Source organism: Saccostrea cucullata, unplaced genomic scaffold (genome assembly GCF_032062105.1).
Source record: "Saccostrea cucullata isolate Sc308-1 unplaced genomic scaffold, CSIRO_AGI_Scuc_v1 ctg4510, whole genome shotgun sequence".
Lineage (NCBI taxonomy): Eukaryota > Metazoa > Mollusca > Bivalvia > Ostreida > Ostreidae > Saccostrea > Saccostrea cuccullata.
The window spans coordinates 22,303-42,261 of NW_026936252.1; the positions used below are offsets into that span (position 1 = coordinate 22,303).

Here is a 19,959-nt window from a genome sequence, read left to right on the forward strand (position 1 = left end):
GTTATAGATGTAAAAGCAGAGCACTTGCCTGAATCTCTGTGTTACTTCAAACTGCTTCCTGACTCACTTGAAGTATCCGTTTTCACCGCAAAGCTTTGATTCTTACTTGATGACTGTTTACACTGCGAGGCTATATGTCCTAGCCTGGAACACTTGTAGCATCGAATATCGTTCCCTGTCTTCTTCTGTTGTAAAAAGGACTGACCATTAGTCTTCGACACTTGCTCCTTCTGGCTGTATTGATCTCTTGCTGCGATTGGATTTCTGTTTTCAACTGTCGTCTCCTTTTTGCTAGAAGAAACTAAAGTTAATATGTTAACATGACGTGCCTTTTTGAACTGATCCGCTAACATACACATCTCTTCAATACTTTTTGGGATACGCTCTTTTAGGAACAACGATAAGTCTCTATTACAAATTGATATGAACTGATCTCGCAACACTAAGTCATATAGTCCGTTGTAAGTTTTGTTAACTTTTCCAAACTCAATCCATCTACCTAGATAACTTCCTAATCGAACTGCGAATTGTGTAAAGGTTTCACCTACCTCTGGTCTACACCTACGGAAATATTCTCGAAAACCGTCCTCTGTTTTCTCAAACCTCCTCAGCAAAGCTGTTTTAAGGGCTGCATAATCCAGAGCCTTTTCTTGTGGAAGTAGGGCATAGACATCAAGAGCTCGTCCTTTAAGTAATGCGCATAAATTCACGGCCCACATTCCTTCGTTCCACTTCTGTGCTATAGCGTATCTTTCGAAACGTCTAAGAAAAGAGTCTATGTCATCTTTAACCTCATCAAAGTATGCCATTTTAGGAACCTTGGCTAATGAACCATGTCTGACTTAGCAGCTTTAGATTCTGTATCTTTCAAACTCAACTGGTATATAAGTTCTTGTAGATTAGCTTGGTACTTACTTTCGAGTGCATCTAGAGATTTCTTTTCTTCTAGACGGAGCTTCTCTATTTCCAAAGCTTCTCTCTTCAACACATAGTCTCTGTCCTCCTTTTGTCTCTCTCTTTGCTCAACTCTGAGTTCTCGCAGATGTGCCTGCTGTTCACGGATAAACCTCTGAAGATCCGCTCCCGTCAACTCCAAACTTTGACCATATGTAGTAAGCTCTTTTAACAAATCCATCTCAACAAAACTCAGGTAATCAAACCAAACTGCAAACTACACAAATTGACACCAAAAAAGCAAAACAAAATATCACTCCAGGAAAACCGAACTAAATCGAAAGCAAACCTTCATAATACAAACTAATTCATGGTAACTTCCTCTCCTCTCAGGGTCCCTTAACTTCTCTCTGAACGTCTCTCTACAACAATACAATAAAAAAAATATTATAGCTTCAATACATGAAAATACTACAATATTTTTTCCAACGTTCAATCCAATTTACACAAAAAACATTCTTTAAAAAAACAATCACTGATCAAAGCTAACATCAAAATCCCACTTCTGACAACATTTGTCACGACACCCTAAGCTTGATCAGTGATAACAAGATTGTTGTATTTACAATTTTATATAAAAACAAATATATACAAATATACAAAATGAAAATACAGAATTTCAAAATGTCTATCAGTGTCCTTTCTGAGACCACGTTCCTATATCCGTCCCCGCCTCCTGTGTTTAACGGTCCATGACCTACGGGTACCACGCCCTTGCACCAAATGCCACAACGTCCTCGACGTCCCGCACCTATCCCACGCGTCTTAAGCGTCTGCAATGCTGCCAAATCCGGGAAACCACGTTTCCTCTCTCACGGTCTCGGCCCAGCGTACCACGCCCTTAGGTTGCCTCCGCCGACAGCACCAAATCATACTAACGTACATGTATCAATAGGGACCTTCAACAAATATGCGTAGACATGATAAGCTTGACTCTGAACGGGCTGCCTTACAACATAACATAAATGTTTACACATATACTTGTTTAAACATACAGTTTTAACTAACATGTATCACACCGCTTCGCAAAGCAAAATAATAATACAATGTAACGTTACAGTTTGAGTAATAAACTAAAATCATTACTTTACGCTTAAACTCACTGCATGTGCACGTGGTAAAATTCCCGTATACAATTCAAACACTTTCTTTTTCTTTATAAAAATAGAATAAGCTCAATTAACATAATACTGCATTACTTTTTGATATATTTAATAAATGTAAGTAAATTGCACTTACCCTGATTGGAGATTCAGTTACCACGAATAAAACTACCTAACCCTCCATGGACATGTGAAACTACTTCCACTGGTCAAGGAAAACGTGCGCTACCCAAGACAAACCTGACATCACCTTATATAGCGACTGGCCAAGTATTTAAATCACCTAAGCGTCACAATGGGGCTCCGTGCAGGATAAACACCAAATACAAATAAGGGTCAACACAGGGCAATACTAATAAAATGGAAAACAAATACACATGTAGCAAAATCAACTTTGATTGTGACAGCCATTTTGAACACAGAAATTGAAAAATAAAATTGGTGTGCACAACTTTAATCCTTGTGTTATTTAAAATCAGTAGAATTTCTGCTCCAGCTTTTGTGGTCTCTGAGTTTTTATCTGGAAATGAAAGACTATAAATTTTCGTTTAAAGGGAAATAACTCAAAAGCGGAAGTAAATTTTTGAAATGTTAGAGAGCATTCTCATTAATTTTATTAATGTCTATAAGGTCTTAAAAGTTGAGCAAAATCTGTTTAAAAATGAGTGAGATATGAGGCCTCAAAGTTGGCGTCTAGGAAAAGAAAAAAAAGAATAACAATCTTAATCATCAGAATCAATAGAAGGTCTTCCGTTGGAAACGAAAGACCTTAATTAAACGCCCTATTAAAGCTGCAGTGACTCTTGTTAAGAATCCCAAAGATATATTAAAAGAAACATGTGAAATTTACAGCAATCAATGTGTGTTTTATCGGACATGAGCATATGGATTTCAATGAACAAAAATTATTTAATGGGCATCAAAAATGGGTACCGTCCTTGGCGATAATGGCATACAACAACCAATGCATATTTGCGAAAATTATACAAATTATCACTGAGTATGTTTGATTGACTTTGAGACACATAGGAATTTGGTAGAATTTAATAGAATCATTTGGGAGGTAGTTCACACGGTTTTAAAGAAACATTTGATAGAAAATAAATGTTTTGTACTCAAAGGTCACCCAATATTTAAAAAAAAAATATTGAAAACGACAACGTGCAGAAATATCTAAACAATACATATAAAAAATTAATAAAAATGTACTTATCATTTTTGTCTTAAGTTAAAACAGAAAATGAAACTTGAATCCATTTTGCTATAAACCATCAAAACAAACAAGCGAAGAAAAATACACTTGACAAAACAGAAAAGGCCTGAAAAATGCAAAAACTTGCAACAGCTCAAAAGCAATTTTATGTAATTTTTAAAAAAAATATAAGTTGTCTTGTTATTCAAATTCTTAGTGGGGTAGTAAATTCAATGTCTTAAAGAGACTAGAAAGCAAAGATTTTGGGGGAAAAAAAGTGAAAAGTTTATGAGAGGATGGAGCCAGAATTAGGAATTCACTACATTAAATTTCTTCATGACAGCATTCGAACCCACAGGCCATGAAGAGTAAAGGAGTTCTGGTGATAAAAAGACAATGTTTTGTTGCATCTGACTTTTGGCCATTATCTTGAACCTTTGACATGTTTCATTTCCTAGTCTTGAAAAATACCTTTCATAGGATCTGCCATACCAATAAATGTGTTCTAAAACAATTAGAAATTGAATCAAAATGGTACGGACATGTGTTTTAATTGAAAGAGAATATTTTAATTAAATCATTGAGATTAATTCGTAAAAAGCGTTTTTTTTGTTTCTTTCCTAGCACCGGTGACATTATTTATTGAACGTCCCTCGTACAAAGCCTAGAGACCCATGTAATTGAATTGAATGTACAGACAATATTTAAAACGTCTTCTAAAAGAGGAAAATGAATAGACTGTGTTGTTATTTACAGAGAGATCGACTTACTGAGGAAATCAGCACTTGATTCTATAATAAAACCTCGAGACATAGATGAAATACATGTCCGCTGTAAAAGATGTATAGATTCGTGCTACAGAAATCCTTTACAGTGCCAGGTGTTAGTAATGTATGGCACATTTCCCGTGTAACATCAGACCGGGTCTGGATCAGTGATGGTTACAATCTCATCCTGACAAATACAACAGGTGAAGAACTAGATCATCTGAAAGAAATAGCTAGCGATTGGGGAGGACATACTGTGAACTCCGACGGTGATTTAATTTATATAGACAGTGCGTATACCATCAATAAGCTGTCTACAGAGAACAAAGTAAAAACTTCAATAATAAAGTACAACAACACAGTATCATGGAGACCACAGTGTGTCTACAGCTCTCCCTCCACTGGAGACCTGCTGGTCGGGATGTGTTCTGGATTTATGGAAGGCAAGGTAATGCGATACGAATCCACAGGCGAAAACATCCAGACCATACAGCACGACAACAACACAGGTTATAGACTGTATAGCAATCCTAGATACATCACAGAGAACCGTAATGGAGATATTATTGTTTCTGACTATCGGCGTCGGGCTGTAGTGGTGACAGATCGTGAAGGGAGGTATCGCTTCTCCTACACAAGGCTATTACCAGGTGGAATCTGTACAGACGCGTCATCAGACATTCTTATCTGTGATTATAACACCTGGTCAGTACTGATATTGGACAGAGACGGTAACTACCTGACACGGATAAAGACATCACCACAAGGGATAGACAGACCATACAGCCTGAGTTATGATCATAAAACCCACCTACTGTGGGTAGGGTCGTGGTACAACGACAGAATCAACATATACAGAGTTGTATATAAGTACTCTTTGATCGGTAAGTAACAATGTTCCTTGTCTATCTACACTCTATATAAAAATACTTTGTTGTACAAAATAATCAATGAGTTTTATAGAATATATCAGAGTTAATTGTTGCATTCTTTATAAATTCGCAATATTATATAATTATTAAATTTTGATGAGGTCTACTCGTGACAATACGGATCTGGTCAGGTATTGGTCTATCTAGGCCGATTTTTCAGCAACTACACATCACAAATTCTTGAAATATAAGCACACTCGTTGTTGAAATTCAATTTTTTACAAATTCAATGTCAAATTCCAGATTCTAATTAAGATTGGTTCGTGCTTTAAACCAGCGACCATAAAATACATTATTCTGAAAGAGGCACTATTGCCTATCATAACTATACATCTGGCTTGTTTACTTTGATTATTTAATACCCAGAGGTAGATCAAAGTAACGAAAAGAAAATGCATTACTCAGCAAGTACACATCGCAGATGCTTAAAATTCAAGCACACTCGTTGAGATTCAATTTTGTACAAATGCAATGTCAACTTCGTGATTCTAATTGTGTCTTTTCATATCTGAACATGTGCATTCAATTAAGATCGGGGTATTAGTAACCATTAGTTAGATTTCTTGTTTTACCAAGATGCACGAAAATTTTAAATGTGAAATTTTAAAAAAAATTATGTGAAACTTTTTGACTTTTAAGCTTTTGTAATTAAGTATGCTCATGATGAAAAGAAGAGTTCATTTAGTAATCATAGTTAATTACATTTGTTTTTTAAACATTCTTCTCCACTTTTATATCCACAAGTGTTTTCAAGGTTTTGATTGTAACTCTTTCTCATATTTTTGATATATGGGCCTTATATGTCACCTAAGAATTATGCAACAACTTTCGAACAATTGAATTTGGTGCGTGCTTTAAACCAGAGGCCATGAAAACACAATACTGAAAGAGGCACCAGTCCTTATCGTAACTTGACATTTGGCATGTTTACTTTGATTTTTTAATATCCAAAGTAACGAAAAGAAAATGCATTTCCCCCTTTCTAGCCTGTTTTGCAGAACAACCCACAGGAACCACTGACCTTGGGGCTACATATTTAAAAAAATTCAAAAAGACATCCTCGCTCATCACAAATGGTTGATAAATACCAAAGAGCAGATTTCAAAAAATTGATTTCTTTTTTCAGAACATGTAACGCCTCCTCTTCCTCCCAGTACCCCTGATCCAAGGGCCTTAAAATAAATCATTTTAGAGGAGGCAACTTTCTACATCATGAATATGTTTCTAAATCATTTGTATAATATCCAGGAGCAAAGGGATTGATTTTCAAGGAATTCTGGCATTTATATAATAAGAGCCCCGTCCTTACACCAAAAACCCTGACCCAGAGGCAATGAAGAGGCATTCTTCCTTATCATAACCATGTTCTTGGTTTTAAAATCCAGGAACAGAGAAGATTTTGTATATTCTTCTATATAATCAACAAAGTCCCAGAACTCTTGACCAAGGGGCCATGAAGTTCTTAATTTGGAAACGGCAATCATGCTCACTATAACTATGTATTTAGTTAGCCTTTTTAATACCACAGAGCAGAGAAGATTTTCAAAGAATTAATGCATTTTCACTATATGATTTATAGACTCTAAATCCACAATCCATGACCCCGGGACTATGAAATTCAAATTAAAAAATTAAAAGAGGCACTCTTCCTCATCATAACTATGTATGTAGTTTAGTTGTTTGGTACCCAGGGGAAGAGAATAAGATTTTCAAAGAAATAATACATTTTCTCTGTATGATCTACTTAGCCCTGCCCTTACACAAGAAACCCCTGACCCTGTGACCATAAATTTCTTAATTTTGGTAAAGGGCTCACCACTGATTATTACAATCATGCCACCAAATTGACTGCTTGAAGTCCTGTAAAGAAATAGAAGATTTCTTTTAAAGATTGACTTAATATTTATTGTTTTATCCCACCTCTCTGGTCCGGGGGCGGGGGGTTACCTTGAAATTCACAATTTTTGTGCCCTTTACCCATAGATACCATTGGCCAAAATTGGTTAAAAATGGTTGACCTGTTTCAGAGAAACTGTTCAAACGTTCAGGCACGACAATGACGAACGACAAGTACCGACGGACAAAAACGGATTGCAATAGATCACCTGAGTGACTCAGGTGATCTAACAGTTGAGCCTTAAAATTTCACACACCTTTAATTAACAATTTCCTATATATTTTTTTTAATTTTATATAAAATCGAAGAATGATGAACATGCTTAAGTCGAAATTGTTCCAAATTGTAATCCATCCTTCACAATCAGGCCACCCAAAATGCAAAGAACATCTCGGAGGTACGGTGAAAGAGGTTTGTGTTCCGTGTGAGGTTCCCTTGTGTGAGGAATGCACATTGTCAGAAGATCATAGAGGTCATGACTGTAGAGATGTGAGGAGAAGCTTGGAGGAGGTTCTCACACAGATAGGTTTGTTACAATCAAAGTGTTCTGATAAAGGAGAGAAAAAATGCTCGAGAAACATATATACCCATGTGGTAAAATAAACAAAAACGAACAACTTTAAATTTAAACTGTAATGATGCTGAAAAAGGTTAATTGGTCTACTCTTAGTCAGAGGCAATTATAAAAGTTTTTATATTCCTCAGATCCCAATATCAATGTTAATTTTATTCTAAATGGATACCATTGTACCTAAACTGATGTCTGTAAATGTAGGGTTCTTAAGATAGAGATCTATGTGAAGGGGGATAGCAAACTAAATAATAAACTCCAATGTAATCAAAGGCTACACAAAATATGAACTGAATGTCCTTTGTAACATTCATTGTACAATTTGTAGATGGTGATGCGGTTTTGATGTGCCTTCTTCTCAGCAAATTATACAGAATCAATCTAAAAGGGGGACTTTGGATTGAGAAGTACAATGCTGTTGCAGAAAGTTTCAATTTCAAGGAAATCACGACCGAATCAAGTCCTGTCAATTTGGAAAAAATAGCCCAATGTTTAAATATAACAATTCAGAAATAATGTTTTCTCATGAAGTTTTTCTCACGAACAATAATGCAAACATATAAGTATTACGCTACACATTCAAGTTCCAAAACATTTTGTCAAATAAAACATAATTAAATGACAATACTGCAATAAAATAACATTTAAGTATCAATTATAAATATAAGAAGACACGGACAGTGTTATTTCGATCTTATCAATTGTAAAACGACAATGTTTATGTCACATGACTATTTCCTTCGTAAGAAAGATGGCAGGCGCCCAATTTACAACACATGTGATAATGCTGAAATAAGTAAGTAAATTACAGTCGTAATATATAGATAATGATGAAAAACTGACATGTAACATCTTAGTATCACTGTCCCTTACTGTCTGTTCAACAATATCTCACTAGATTGTCTAGTAACACAAAAACAGCATTTGTTTACATTACAATGTCGAAGTGCAATGTGTATTGTATCAATAATTCAAGTAAACAATAAGATCATGAAACTAGAGCAAAGCTCGTTGCAAAGCAACGAGTAGGTCTTCCGTCCTGTTTTGACCGGAAGTAACGTCAACAAAAGAAAGCAATGAGCTTAGTCGTCTCCAGTCACTTTATAATTTCAATCTTGCATCAAAACTTTAAAAAATAAACTATTTTTGGCTACTTCCGGTTTGACCGGAAGTGATGTCGATGGACGGAAAATTAAGTTTTATGCTTCCAGTGACAAATGTTACCCAAAAACTTGTCAAGAACGGCAAAAATATGCATTTTCTGACTACTTCCGGTTAGACCGGAAGTGACGTCGCCGGACGCATTTTGACGACTTCAATAGATTAAGCTTTACATTTTGAACAACTTTGCTTCTTGGATGTATTACAAATTCTCAATACTTTTTGAGATATCTGGAAAAAACTTTTGGCCCCTCTAGATCCCTTAATTAAGGGGTCAGCCCTTTTTTCGAGATATCATTTGAAAGATCTTGTAATTCTGCACAAATTTTGTTCTATATGTTTTAACAAAATATTTTTAGTTTAGAAGATAAAAAGCAAAATATGTGTAAATTTTCGCTCTTTTAGGCGTTCTAATTTTTGACCCCTGTATAGCACCATTTTGAATAAAGAAATCGAAAAACAAAAACCGCCATGCACAACTTCAATCCTTCTATTATCTAAAATCAGTAAAATTTCTGCTCCAGCTTTAGCCGTCTCTGAGCCTTTGTCTGGAAACGAAAGCCTGTAATTTTTTGTTTAAAGGGAAATAACTCAGAACCGGAAGTGACTTTTTGAAATTTTAGATAGCATTCTGATAGAGTTTAGTAACGTCTATAAACTCTGAAAATTTGAGCAAAATCCATTGAGAAATGAGTGAAATGTGAGGCCTCAAAGTTGGCGTCTAGGAAAAGGAAAAAAAAAAGAATAATAAGAATAATCTTAATCATCAGAATCAGTAGAAGGTCTTCCGTTGGAAACGGAAGACCTTAATAACATGAACAATAAAACATTTCTTATGAATTTACAACTGGATGCTACTTTACTTCACTTAAGAACACTCCACCATCAGCCTGTGATTAATTAATATGCAAAATTTTAAAGTCCAACCCCCATGCATATTACACTTCCCCCCACTTAAAAAGTCAAATTCTCCTGAATTTACAGTCTTAATTGATATAAAATCTTCTGGTTCTGCCAGCTTCTTGCTTCCATCATCAATGAAATCTTTATCTTCTTGCACTCGACCGCTTCTTTCTGTAATTCTCACACATCTGCCTGTTCGTCTGATGCCATTTCAGCTACTTCTTTCTCCATCTCTTTGTCTCGTCTCTCTGCTACGTCTCTCTCCATCTCGTCTCTCTGCTATGTCTCTCTCCATCTCGTCTCTCTGCTACGTCTCTCTCCATCTCGTCTCTCTGCTACGTCCCTCTCCATCTCGTCTCTCTGCTACGTCTCTCTCCATCTCGTCTCTCTGCTACGTCTCTCTTCATCGCATCTCCCTGCTACGTCTCTCTCCATCTCATCTCTCTGCTTCTTTTTTCTCCATCTCTTCCCCTCTTAGCTTTGCTACAGATAAACAGGTCTGTTTTAAAATCCACCATCCATCCCAAGTATAAAGTATACAGCTCCCTGTGCATAAGCTAGTACAAGATTTGGAAATCTTTGTTAGAATTGAATGTATGTAGTTGTTAAAGGTAGGTTCCTTTGGAAATCAGTCAGTCAATCAATCAGGTCTAATTCTTCATTGTTTTTGTAGATTCCTCCCAGGATCAGGAAGTCGCATCAATTATCCATTTATAATTTTATTCCAGTAGTAGATTGAAACCAACAAAAGTATCAGTCCGGCCCAGCCCTAGACAACTGTTTCCCCATCAGTCCCGTCTAATCCTAGACAACTGAGGTCCACCTACAGTCCGGCCCAGCCCTAGACAACTGAGGTCCTAATGTGCACTAATAGTAATGGCCAGTCACTATCTACACATTCACCTAGTGTGGTGCACCACCTAGGACAACATCCACCTTAGACAGGTGTCAATATAATAAAACAAAAAAATCTGGTATCATCAAACTACTGTCCGACATCATTTAGTTTTGTGGTATGAACTTCCTGAACCAGGGTGGTAAGTTGATGCCTCGATATATCATCAACCTATCCTATAAATTAAGTCAAGTCATCTAGTTGTCCTGTTACAAGGTCCTTTCCATTTTGAAGTTAATACAGCACACCCATCCTTTGGTAATTTATCTTTGTGATGTAATTTAGAAGAAAGTCCTTTCCAAGGATCCTATCTTGTGAAATTTTGCAAATTACAAATTTGTGTGGCAATGCTTCTTTTCCAAAAGATACATCCAGTACAATGGTCCCGATTTTCTCTATTAAATTCCCATTTACATCCTGAATGTCAGAGGTAGCAGGCTGTATGTTAAAGCTAGTTTCCTTTGAGAGTTTAGTAAAAATTTTGAATGAAATAATCTATGCAGTAGATCCACTATCCTAGAAAATCTATTGTTTTTTCAAATATGTTTCCTTTGTATAAAATCCATTGTCCCATGAGAGAGTTATTTCCCCTGTGCGATAGTCCTAGTATTTTCATTTCCAACAGAAAGACATTCCTCTTGTGCCGACTCCTAACTTAATGATATCTGTTGTTATCTCTCATGTTTCCACTCCCATGTCTCCTATTCAGGTTAGAGGTCGTGGTCATCGGTTGTCCTCTTGTCCATCGGTCTGGGCAGTCCTTCATGAGATGATCTGGTGAATTGCAGTTGAAGCAAGTCCAAGAGTTATTGCCCTTCTGAGGTTCCATTCTCTGTGCACTTTCCAGTTTCTCTAATCTATTGATTAGTAACTTGATTGTATGTTCCAAGTTATTTGATTTCTGCTCTCCAGTTGGCTGTTTGACTACTTGTCCTTGATCCACATGTCTAACATTTATTTTCTTTTTATCCCCATCCCCCATTATTGACTCGTATCTCTCAATGACGTCTACCGCTTCTGCCACAGTGCTACACTCCTTGTCAATACAACGGCATTTCATTTCAATGGGAATAATTTTGTAAAGGTGGTTCAGAGCCAGCGATTCCTGAGCGTCAATATCCAAGTTACTATAAGCCGTTTGTGATAATTGTCGTATTTCGTCTCCAACATCTGCAATACTTTCCCCAGGCATCCTCTGACGCATTTCCAGTTTTGAAAGCCACCTATTTTTGAGTTTTGAGCTACCAAATCTCTGGTCCATACGCTGAACAAGAATTTTAAACGTGCGTCTTTCCTCAAGTGTTAGGCTCATGTAGAAAGTCCTGGCTTGTCCGCGTAAGCTAGCGGCTAAGAAAAGAAGTTTTGTCCTGTCGTCCCAGTGGCTAAGTTCAGCGCAGTCTTGAAAGTGAGAAAAGTATTCCTCCCAACTTTCTTTTCCATTGTAGGGTTCGGGTTTGATCATAAGTGTAGAAATGCGATGGTGATCACTTTGTGCGTCGTCAGCTAACTGATAATCAGATCGCCGACGGAAATTACGTCCTACTTCGTCGTCGTCGTCACTGTCATGTCTTCCCAAAGGATTTTCATTTGCCATTAAATATTCATCATCAGTGTTCCTCCTACAGTCATCTCTTTCGTCCCCTTGGCCTAACTGAACATTTTCCTTATGTTCATTTATAAATACTTCAGGATCCGGCGAAGTAGCATCCTCCATTTTTAACTATATAAACAGTAACAAGAACATATGTACATCTCTATAAAAAATAGATTTTTTTATTCTCCACCACACGACAGTCCGCAATCCACCCTACTTTAGTACTTGACAGGTATTAAGGTACATGTTCGTATCCTAGATGTCCTCGTGTATGGCAGGACATCCCACTTCTGACACCAAAAATTGTAAGCTTCCTCGGCACCCTGTCAAATGCCAATCAGCTCACAATGTTTCCATACCGTGTAAATTCAGTTAATTAACTTTTATCAGGACTACTCATGACATCCGTCCACATATAAAAGGGGGGCATCCTCCGCCCGTCGCATGTATTTAAACACCCTTGATAATTTACTTCACATTCCTGTAAATCATAACCAAGTTCCATTTCTCGTTTCAAATATTTCATTTAATAAAGACTTCAACGAAATATAACAAAACAGTCAATACATCTATATGAGTCTAAGTCCTAGCTTAACATCTCTGGTCTAATAAAATACAGTGGATTGCGGTGTCCGTGCGGTGGAGAAATTATACGCTACTTAATTTGTATAGTTTACATTGTTTTTTTATACCTAAGTCGCTAGTAATTTACAGTCAGTGATTTTGATGACGTAATATGATCTGATCGTTACGATCTTCGTGATGAAACTGGCGTTCGCTGCTCGTATATATAACCTTCTGTGATGGTCACGTGATCACAACAAACCAATGAATAATTGTCCTTTCTGGAGCCCCTCAGAACTACTTTACATACATATTGTGTAAAACAAAGAAAATAACATCACTCAAAATGTCCTCTCTACTTGTAACTTAGGAGCTATAAATTCTATTCGATATACATAATAAAACAAGTTCAACAAACAATCTGTAATAAAACGGACACACACAATCCATGGCGTAGTAATACCGAACAATAATGCAAACCATAAGTATTACGCTACACATTCAAGTTCCAAAACATTTTGTCAAATAAAACATAATTAAATGACAATACTGCAATAAAATAACATTTAAGTATCAATTATAAATATAAGAAGACACGGACAGTGTTATTTCGATCTTATCAATTGTAAAACGGCAATGTTTATGTCACATGACTATTTCCTTCGTAAGAAAGATGGCAGGCGCCCAATTTACAACACATGTGATAATGCTGAAATAAGTAAGTAAATTACAGTCGTAATATGGTAGATAATGATGAAAAACTGACATGTAACATCTTAGTATCACTGTCCCTTACTGTCTGTTCAACAATATCTCACTAGATTGTCTAGTAACACAAAAACAGCATTTGTTTACATTACAATGTCGAAGTGCAATGTGTATTGCATCAATAATTCAAGTAAACAATAAGATAATGAAATAACATGAACAATAAAACATTTCTTATGAATTTACAACTGGATGCTACTTTACTTCACTTAAGAACACTCCACCATCAGCCTGTGATTAATTAATATGCAAAATTCTAAAGTCCAACCCCCATGCATATTACATTATATAATGTGCATCAAAATGGGTACCGTCCTTGGCAATAATGACTTACAACAACCGATGTAAATTTGCGAAATTTCAATAAATTATCACTGATTATGTTTTATTGACTTAAAGACACATTGCAAAATTGATCAAAATCATTTTGGATATAGTTCATACTCTTTTAAAGAAACATTTTACAGAAACAAAGTTTAATCCTCAAAGGTCACCCTATATTTTCAAAAAAATGAGTGAAAACAGCATCGTGTAGGAATATCCACACAATTATTTTTAAAAATCAAAAATTGTACTTATCCACGTTTGTTTGAAATTCTAACAGATAATGAAGCTCCATTTTGCTTTCATCTTCGGTAGCCAAGGGTTTCCGATCCGATACCTACTCTACAACCCTTGGCAGATTTGGCCGAAAATTTAAGAACTCGCGCAAACGAATTTGATTGGCTGCGAAGTCCGAGTCTTCGCAAGGTTTTTAATAATCGACGATTTTCGGCTGAATTAAAGTCTGTTCGTGTTTAATGCACAAAATAAAAGTAATATTTACAATGGATGAAAGTTAGTACATGATCTATGCTTAAAAAACAAGGGATTAATTAATTTGAATTTTTTTGAATTATTGAAAGGACCACATAAGTCCGTATTCCGCATTTTAGATGCATCAATTTAAGCCAATCAAATGTCATGGCTCATTGATAATAATTGATACGACAACAAGTAGAAAATAGTGTCAAACTCTTGACTAAAGATCCACGAAGAACGATACTTTCTACCACTTTTGAGGTGTGCCGACTGCCCACAGCTGTATGAAGTTGTTTGGATATATTCCACATGGAGGTCGCCATATTGTTTCAAACGTCATATTGATCTAAGTATGTTACAGCTATTTTCATTGGACAAATATTAAAGAGCTTCAAGGGACTTAACTCAATTACGGCGATAGGCGGCGCAATAAAAGTTCCCGTTTGATAGGACTAAATCTGCCAAGGGTTGTAGAGAAGTTATCGGATCGGAAACCCTTGGCTAGCGAAGATGTTTTGCTTTAAGCCCTCAAAACAAATTTAAAGAAATGCACTTGACAAAACTGCAATGGCCTAAGAAGAGCAAAGAATTGCAATAGCAATAAAACATATTTATATGCAAATTTCTTAAATATTAACGGTCTTGTTATCCAAATTATTATTCGGGGAGGCAGTTCAATTTCTGGAGGATTCTCGAAAACCATTTTTTTTTCTTTGCAAAAAAATGAAAGGTTTATGAGAGGAAGGAAAAAAGAAAAGGAATTCACTACATTAAATGTCTCATGACGGCGTCCAAACCAACAGGTCATGAAGAGTAAAGGGGTTTGGGGATAAACAGAAAGTTAATGTTTTGTCACACCACCGTTTTAATATGTATTACTTCTTTTTAAAAATTGTCACACCACCTAGCTATGTTAATGACCGATATGGAAAATAAGACACATGCACCGTTTTAATATGTATTACTTCTTTTTAAAAATTGTAACAAAGCAATTGAATACTTGTAGAAAATGTGATATAGCCATTAATAATGGATAGGACTGGGCTGTAGTTATTACCAGTTATATGTTATATCCGGTGTTTGTCACGTGACTTGTATAAAAAAAAGAATTGATAAGCAGAATGTGGGAAATGGAGATGGCGCAAGGGCATATGCTTGTTTATCAAGAAAAAAATTGATACACATTAAAAGATGTTTATTTCCTCTACCCAAAATGTGCTGAGAGCTAGTCAGTGCTGTTTGTGAAGTACTGAAAACTTTGACGATAATGCTTATAATAGCAAAAATTTACACATCGCTGAAAATCTGTTATAAAAAATATAATATTATGCAGACCAGGATCAACTCCCAGCACTTTTCAAAATATCAACTATATAAACAATAAATGTTCCAAATTTCAGCTCATACAAAATAGTCTATGCCCTTGCACTCTTGATGTAAATCACGAATACGCTCATCGTGTTCACGATTTTCTCTACATTCCTCGTCCCTGTGCAGCTCCATTGCTGCTAGATAAATTCATATTCAATACACACATTGTATTTAATAAATTATTTTCTTTTATTTTTAATGATAAGGTTTAAAAATTAGCGATGGTATAATATTTTTTTAAGCATTCTTGTAATTATTAAACCAGTGAATCTATTACTCTGGATCACCTGTACTGCGTCATGTCAAGGCTGATGACGTCATATTTGACGAAAGACTTTCTTCTATTACTCCAATGCATTGCATTGCTATCAAGTATTGCAATTTTACAAGATTTTATAAATAATCGATAAAATAAATAAATTCAAGTTGTTATTTACTCATGATCATATCGTTAAATTTTATTCTCAATTAAACTTCCAATACGTTGTACAAGGGAAGTGAACTCTGACCTTCCTTAACATAGCTGAGCAACAAAATCTTTCAACCTTTGACTTGTTCTATTTCCTAAACTTAGAAAAACATCTATCAGAAAGAACAAACAAGTACAACAAATCTTAGGATATGCCATATTGCAGTATACGAAGGGTCATACTCAAAAATGTGTTCGAAAAACAATTAGAAATTGAATGAAAATGTTTCGGATATGCGTTTTGATTGAAAGAGAATATTTAAGTTAAATCATTAAGACTAAGTGATAAAAAATGTTTTTTGTTTCTTTCCGAGTTCCAATGACATTATTTATTGAACGCCCCTCGTACAGCCTTAGACCTTTCAAAGATTATGTTAGATGGCACAAAATTTAAAACAACTAAGTATACTTTTCTGTAGATAGAAGTGTAAGGGGTTAGTGTTGAAGAATGTGCAGGTTGATTTAAAGATATATAATGAATTAGAGAGCGAAAGGTAATTCATTGAACAATTCTGGAAAATTGAAAAAAAAAAAAATAAAATATCCATATAATGTATAATAGCCATGCACAGAAAATAGAGCACTGTAAATTGTACTTCAATTGTATTACGGGATCTGTAGTGTTATGATCAAAGATAGTTATTGTATTTGATAAAAACTCTACAGTTCTGCAGCTAAATATTCAGTTACATTTACAGTTTTTAAGTTATTTGATTGTATATTGTTTAACGTCCCTCTCGAGAATTTTTCACTCATATGGGACGTCACCGTATGCCGATGAAGGGCTTCAAATTTTGACCTTTACTCGGCACTCAGGGCCATTGAGCAGTGAGGGATCTTTATCATGCCAACGCCTGCCGCTGACACGAGCCCTCGGTTTTTAAGTTCTCATCCGAAGGAACCGCAACTTTCACTACAAAGTGCCGAGCGCATGGCAAAGGAACAGTTGCTACCCATTTTATCGAATGAGTCAGACGCGGTCGAGATACGAACTCAAGACCTCCCGATCACGGAGCGAGCTCTCTACCGATTGAACTACCGTGAACAGTGTTTTGAAGTTGAAATAAGAACTCTTAAATGTAGGTGATGCAATAGGTTTTTTCAATTCATTCTTTTTACAGTTGGCATTACTATGCAAATTATTATTAGGGGAAATAAATCAGTGAAGAACTACATAGAGAATCTGAAGAAAGGGAGAACAATGATGTACCACGCCTCTGGGATGATAGTAGGGTGTGCTGGTAGTGGGAAAACGACATCGTTAGAGAGACTGAAGGGAATTGACGTGGCCGAAATTCAACAAAAGACCAAATCAACGAGAGGAATTGACATACATACTGACATCTTCGACGTGTCAACCACTATCAAAGGTATTTTCTTTGTAATTATATTTACTACAGAGAGGGGTACATAATACTAAACTTGCTTTGTATACCGGATCTCATCTATAGTTTATTGATTATTGGCCTGTTTAAAGTTACAGGTCAACTCTCAATAAGTAGATTTCGCCAGTAGAATTCTGTTGACCATGGTATATCTAGGAATGCATACTATGTGACTTGCTTTAAGTGCTGGATCTGATGTACCAGATTTAAATCATTTATTAATCATTAAAACTAATGTGCAACATTTCTTTTTCAGTTAACTCATCAGACCAAAATCAACACTTCAAAGTAACGTTTGAGGGAACCAGTCAAAGCCACAACGTTCCAAAACACCAAGTAGAAGAAACTGATAAAATGAAAAATCAGGATATTGAAGAACCAGTAGTGAAAGAAAACCTTGCAGGGGAAGCAGACGGTGCGGAAGAGATGACAAGGGACAACATGAACAATGAAGCTGGTTTGGCGAAAGGAATCAAAGCTAATACCTTGTCTGAAAGACCATCTGAAGAAGTTGATGAAAGTCAGTATGTTGCTCAAGACTCTAAAATATCGGGTGTTTTACGCGTTACGAGAAATGTTTCTGATGATCCTGGGAAAAGAATCACTATGCTGGATTTTGCTGGACAGTGTGCGTATTATGCCTCTCACCAGATTTTTCTGAGTCCCCGGGCGTTCTTTATTCTGCTTCTCAATATGGAGAAGAAGTTTTATGACCAGGTCGGAGAAGAAGTATGTTGCCAAAAAGGCTCCGTCTTCAAAGAATGGACACACAGAGGTTTGTTAGAATACATATTTAAAAGAAATGAGAAATGATAAATTAATACACTTTAATTATAAAATTGTTTGTATGCGAAAAGAAACACGTTGTATGCAAGTTGGAGTATAAGTTTATAACCCTTAGGAAGTCAAACAATTGATCTCAACATCTGACTGGGAGAAGTTTGTGAGTGTAAGTGTATACACTGTAGATATTCCAAATTTTCAAAATTTCCAAATATTCATTGAATTAACCAAAAAGTCCAATTAAAAAAAAGATTATTCTTATATTTAGATTATCTTACATTTTGGGTGAAGTCTCTCCATCAATACAGCAGTGATAAGGCCACTGTCCTTCCCGTTGGTACACATGCTGAGGATAAATAATTATTCATTTGTATTTTTTTAGTCTGTAAGGCGTAAATGTCGAATGGTTTTGAGAAGAAAAAATGTTTAGTTCTTAGTCCTATCAGTCAGCGACAGAAAGAGGTTATGTTACAGTAAAATGTCCTCTGTCCGTCTGTCTGTAAACAATATTTCAAAACGCATCTCTTTTTACAGCTGGTCTGATTTTAATATAACTTGGCATACAAGTACACATAAATATATAACTGTATAATAGTAACAGTATTTGATTTTGATAAAATGAAAATTCAACTATTAAAATGCGAATTTTATTCAAAGCAGCAGCACTGCAAAGTATGCAGAAACAATTAATACCTTGAATTTTTAATTTCAACTAGGGTATGCCCTTGCAATATTGAAATTTGTTAATGACCTACATTCAGCACACAAACTATGCATTCATCACGTGATTGTCCATCCATGGGACGAAACTTCATACAGTACAGAGTGGATTATACTTTGCTATTTCCATAAGTATTTACGTTCTGTGATAATAAAACAGCTTAATTAAAATAAATTTAGTTGAAAAAAAAATCCCCCCTTTTTGGACGTCTGTTTTTCGTTGATTTCTCACAGCCCAGATAACAAGACATAGTTGAGCCAACGTTGGCCCAATTTTTTTTTTCCAACGTTGGCCCATTGTTGGTAACCTTACGTTGGCCCACGGTAATTTTGCTCATCGGCCCAACGTTGGTCCAACATGTTGGCATATTGTTGGGTCAACGTAGGTATAATTGTATGACAACTAACAGCCAACCTTAATAACTGGTTGGTTAGGTTGGCCCAACGTTGGCCCTTTGTTGAAATGTCAGATGGCATATTGTTGGGCCAACGTAGTTAGTGTATGCCAACTAACAGCCAACCTTAACAACTGTTTGGTTAGGTTGGCCCAACGTTGGCCCTATGTTGAAATGTCAGATGACATATTGTTGGGCCAACGTAGTTAGTGTATGCCAACTAGAGGCCAACCTTAACAGCTGGTTGGTTAGGTTGGCCCAATGTTGACCCTTTTTTTTTTACAATATCAGATGGCAAATTGTTGGGCCAACGTAGTTATTACATAGAAACATTTGCAATTGGTTAAGTGATTCTTTACATAAACCTATTTTATGACTGTTTAAAATAATACACAATTCAATCTGCATCCATAATGCATACATGGACATGTTCAATGAAAATATTACTAATGATTCACTGTGATAATATTTTATATACATCAATTCAATCATAATTTACAAAATAAATTTTAAAATAGACAATAGAGGTAAAATATGAAAAATTATCAATTAAAAGTTCTTAATCAGGGCTCACTTCCTTTATTATAGTCCATTTGTTGTATTCCCGCTCTCTTCCCGTCCCTTCGTCGCCTCCCGCTTTCTTCATCTTGATCTTTGTCATACGGACTCATACTGTATACACTTCTTTATGCATGGTCTTCGATTTCATTGTTATTTACATGTACCACCACAAC

The 19,959-nt window shown here is 35.8% G+C and overlaps 2 protein-coding genes across 2 annotated transcripts; both read left to right on the plus strand.

Moving 5' to 3' along the window:
- Positions 1–3,914: 3,914 nt before the first annotated feature.
- Positions 3,915–7,946, plus strand: LOC134245095 (uncharacterized). Its single transcript, XM_062727358.1, has 3 exons — positions 3,915–4,900; positions 7,213–7,371; positions 7,745–7,946. The coding sequence occupies exons 1-3, from the start codon at positions 4,090–4,092 to the stop codon at positions 7,930–7,932; spliced, it is 1,158 nt and encodes a 385-aa protein (XP_062583342.1). The 5' UTR covers positions 3,915–4,089; the 3' UTR covers positions 7,933–7,946.
- Positions 7,947–13,169: 5,223 nt separating this feature from the next.
- LOC134245094 (uncharacterized) lies at positions 13,170–18,470 on the plus strand. Its single transcript, XM_062727357.1, has 4 exons — positions 13,170–13,251; positions 17,064–17,312; positions 17,584–18,102; positions 18,379–18,470. The coding sequence occupies exons 1-4, from the start codon at positions 13,170–13,172 to the stop codon at positions 18,468–18,470; spliced, it is 942 nt and encodes a 313-aa protein (XP_062583341.1).
- Positions 18,471–19,959: the final 1,489 nt, after the last annotated feature.

What these genes read in the sequence shown, in the direction of transcription:
- LOC134245095 (XM_062727358.1), top strand. Translation starts at nt 4,090, where the DNA reads ATGTATAGATTCGTGCTACAGAAATCCTTTACAGTGCCAGGTGTTAGT. An exon ending in ATATAAGTACTCTTTGATCG is followed by an intron (nt 4,901 to 7,212) that starts GTAAGTAACAAT and finishes CTTCACAATCAG; the next exon opens with GCCACCCAAAATGCAAAGAA. An exon ending in GGAGGTTCTCACACAGATAG is followed by an intron (nt 7,372 to 7,744) that starts GTTTGTTACAAT and finishes TACAATTTGTAG; the next exon opens with ATGGTGATGCGGTTTTGATG.
- LOC134245094 (XM_062727357.1), top strand. Translation starts at nt 13,170, where the DNA reads ATGTTTATGTCACATGACTATTTCCTTCGTAAGAAAGATGGCAGGCGC. An exon ending in ATGTGATAATGCTGAAATAA is followed by an intron (nt 13,252 to 17,063) that starts GTAAGTAAATTA and finishes TTCTTTTTACAG; the next exon opens with TTGGCATTACTATGCAAATT. An exon ending in CAAAGAATGGACACACAGAG is followed by an intron (nt 18,103 to 18,378) that starts GTTTGTTAGAAT and finishes TCTTATATTTAG; the next exon opens with ATTATCTTACATTTTGGGTG.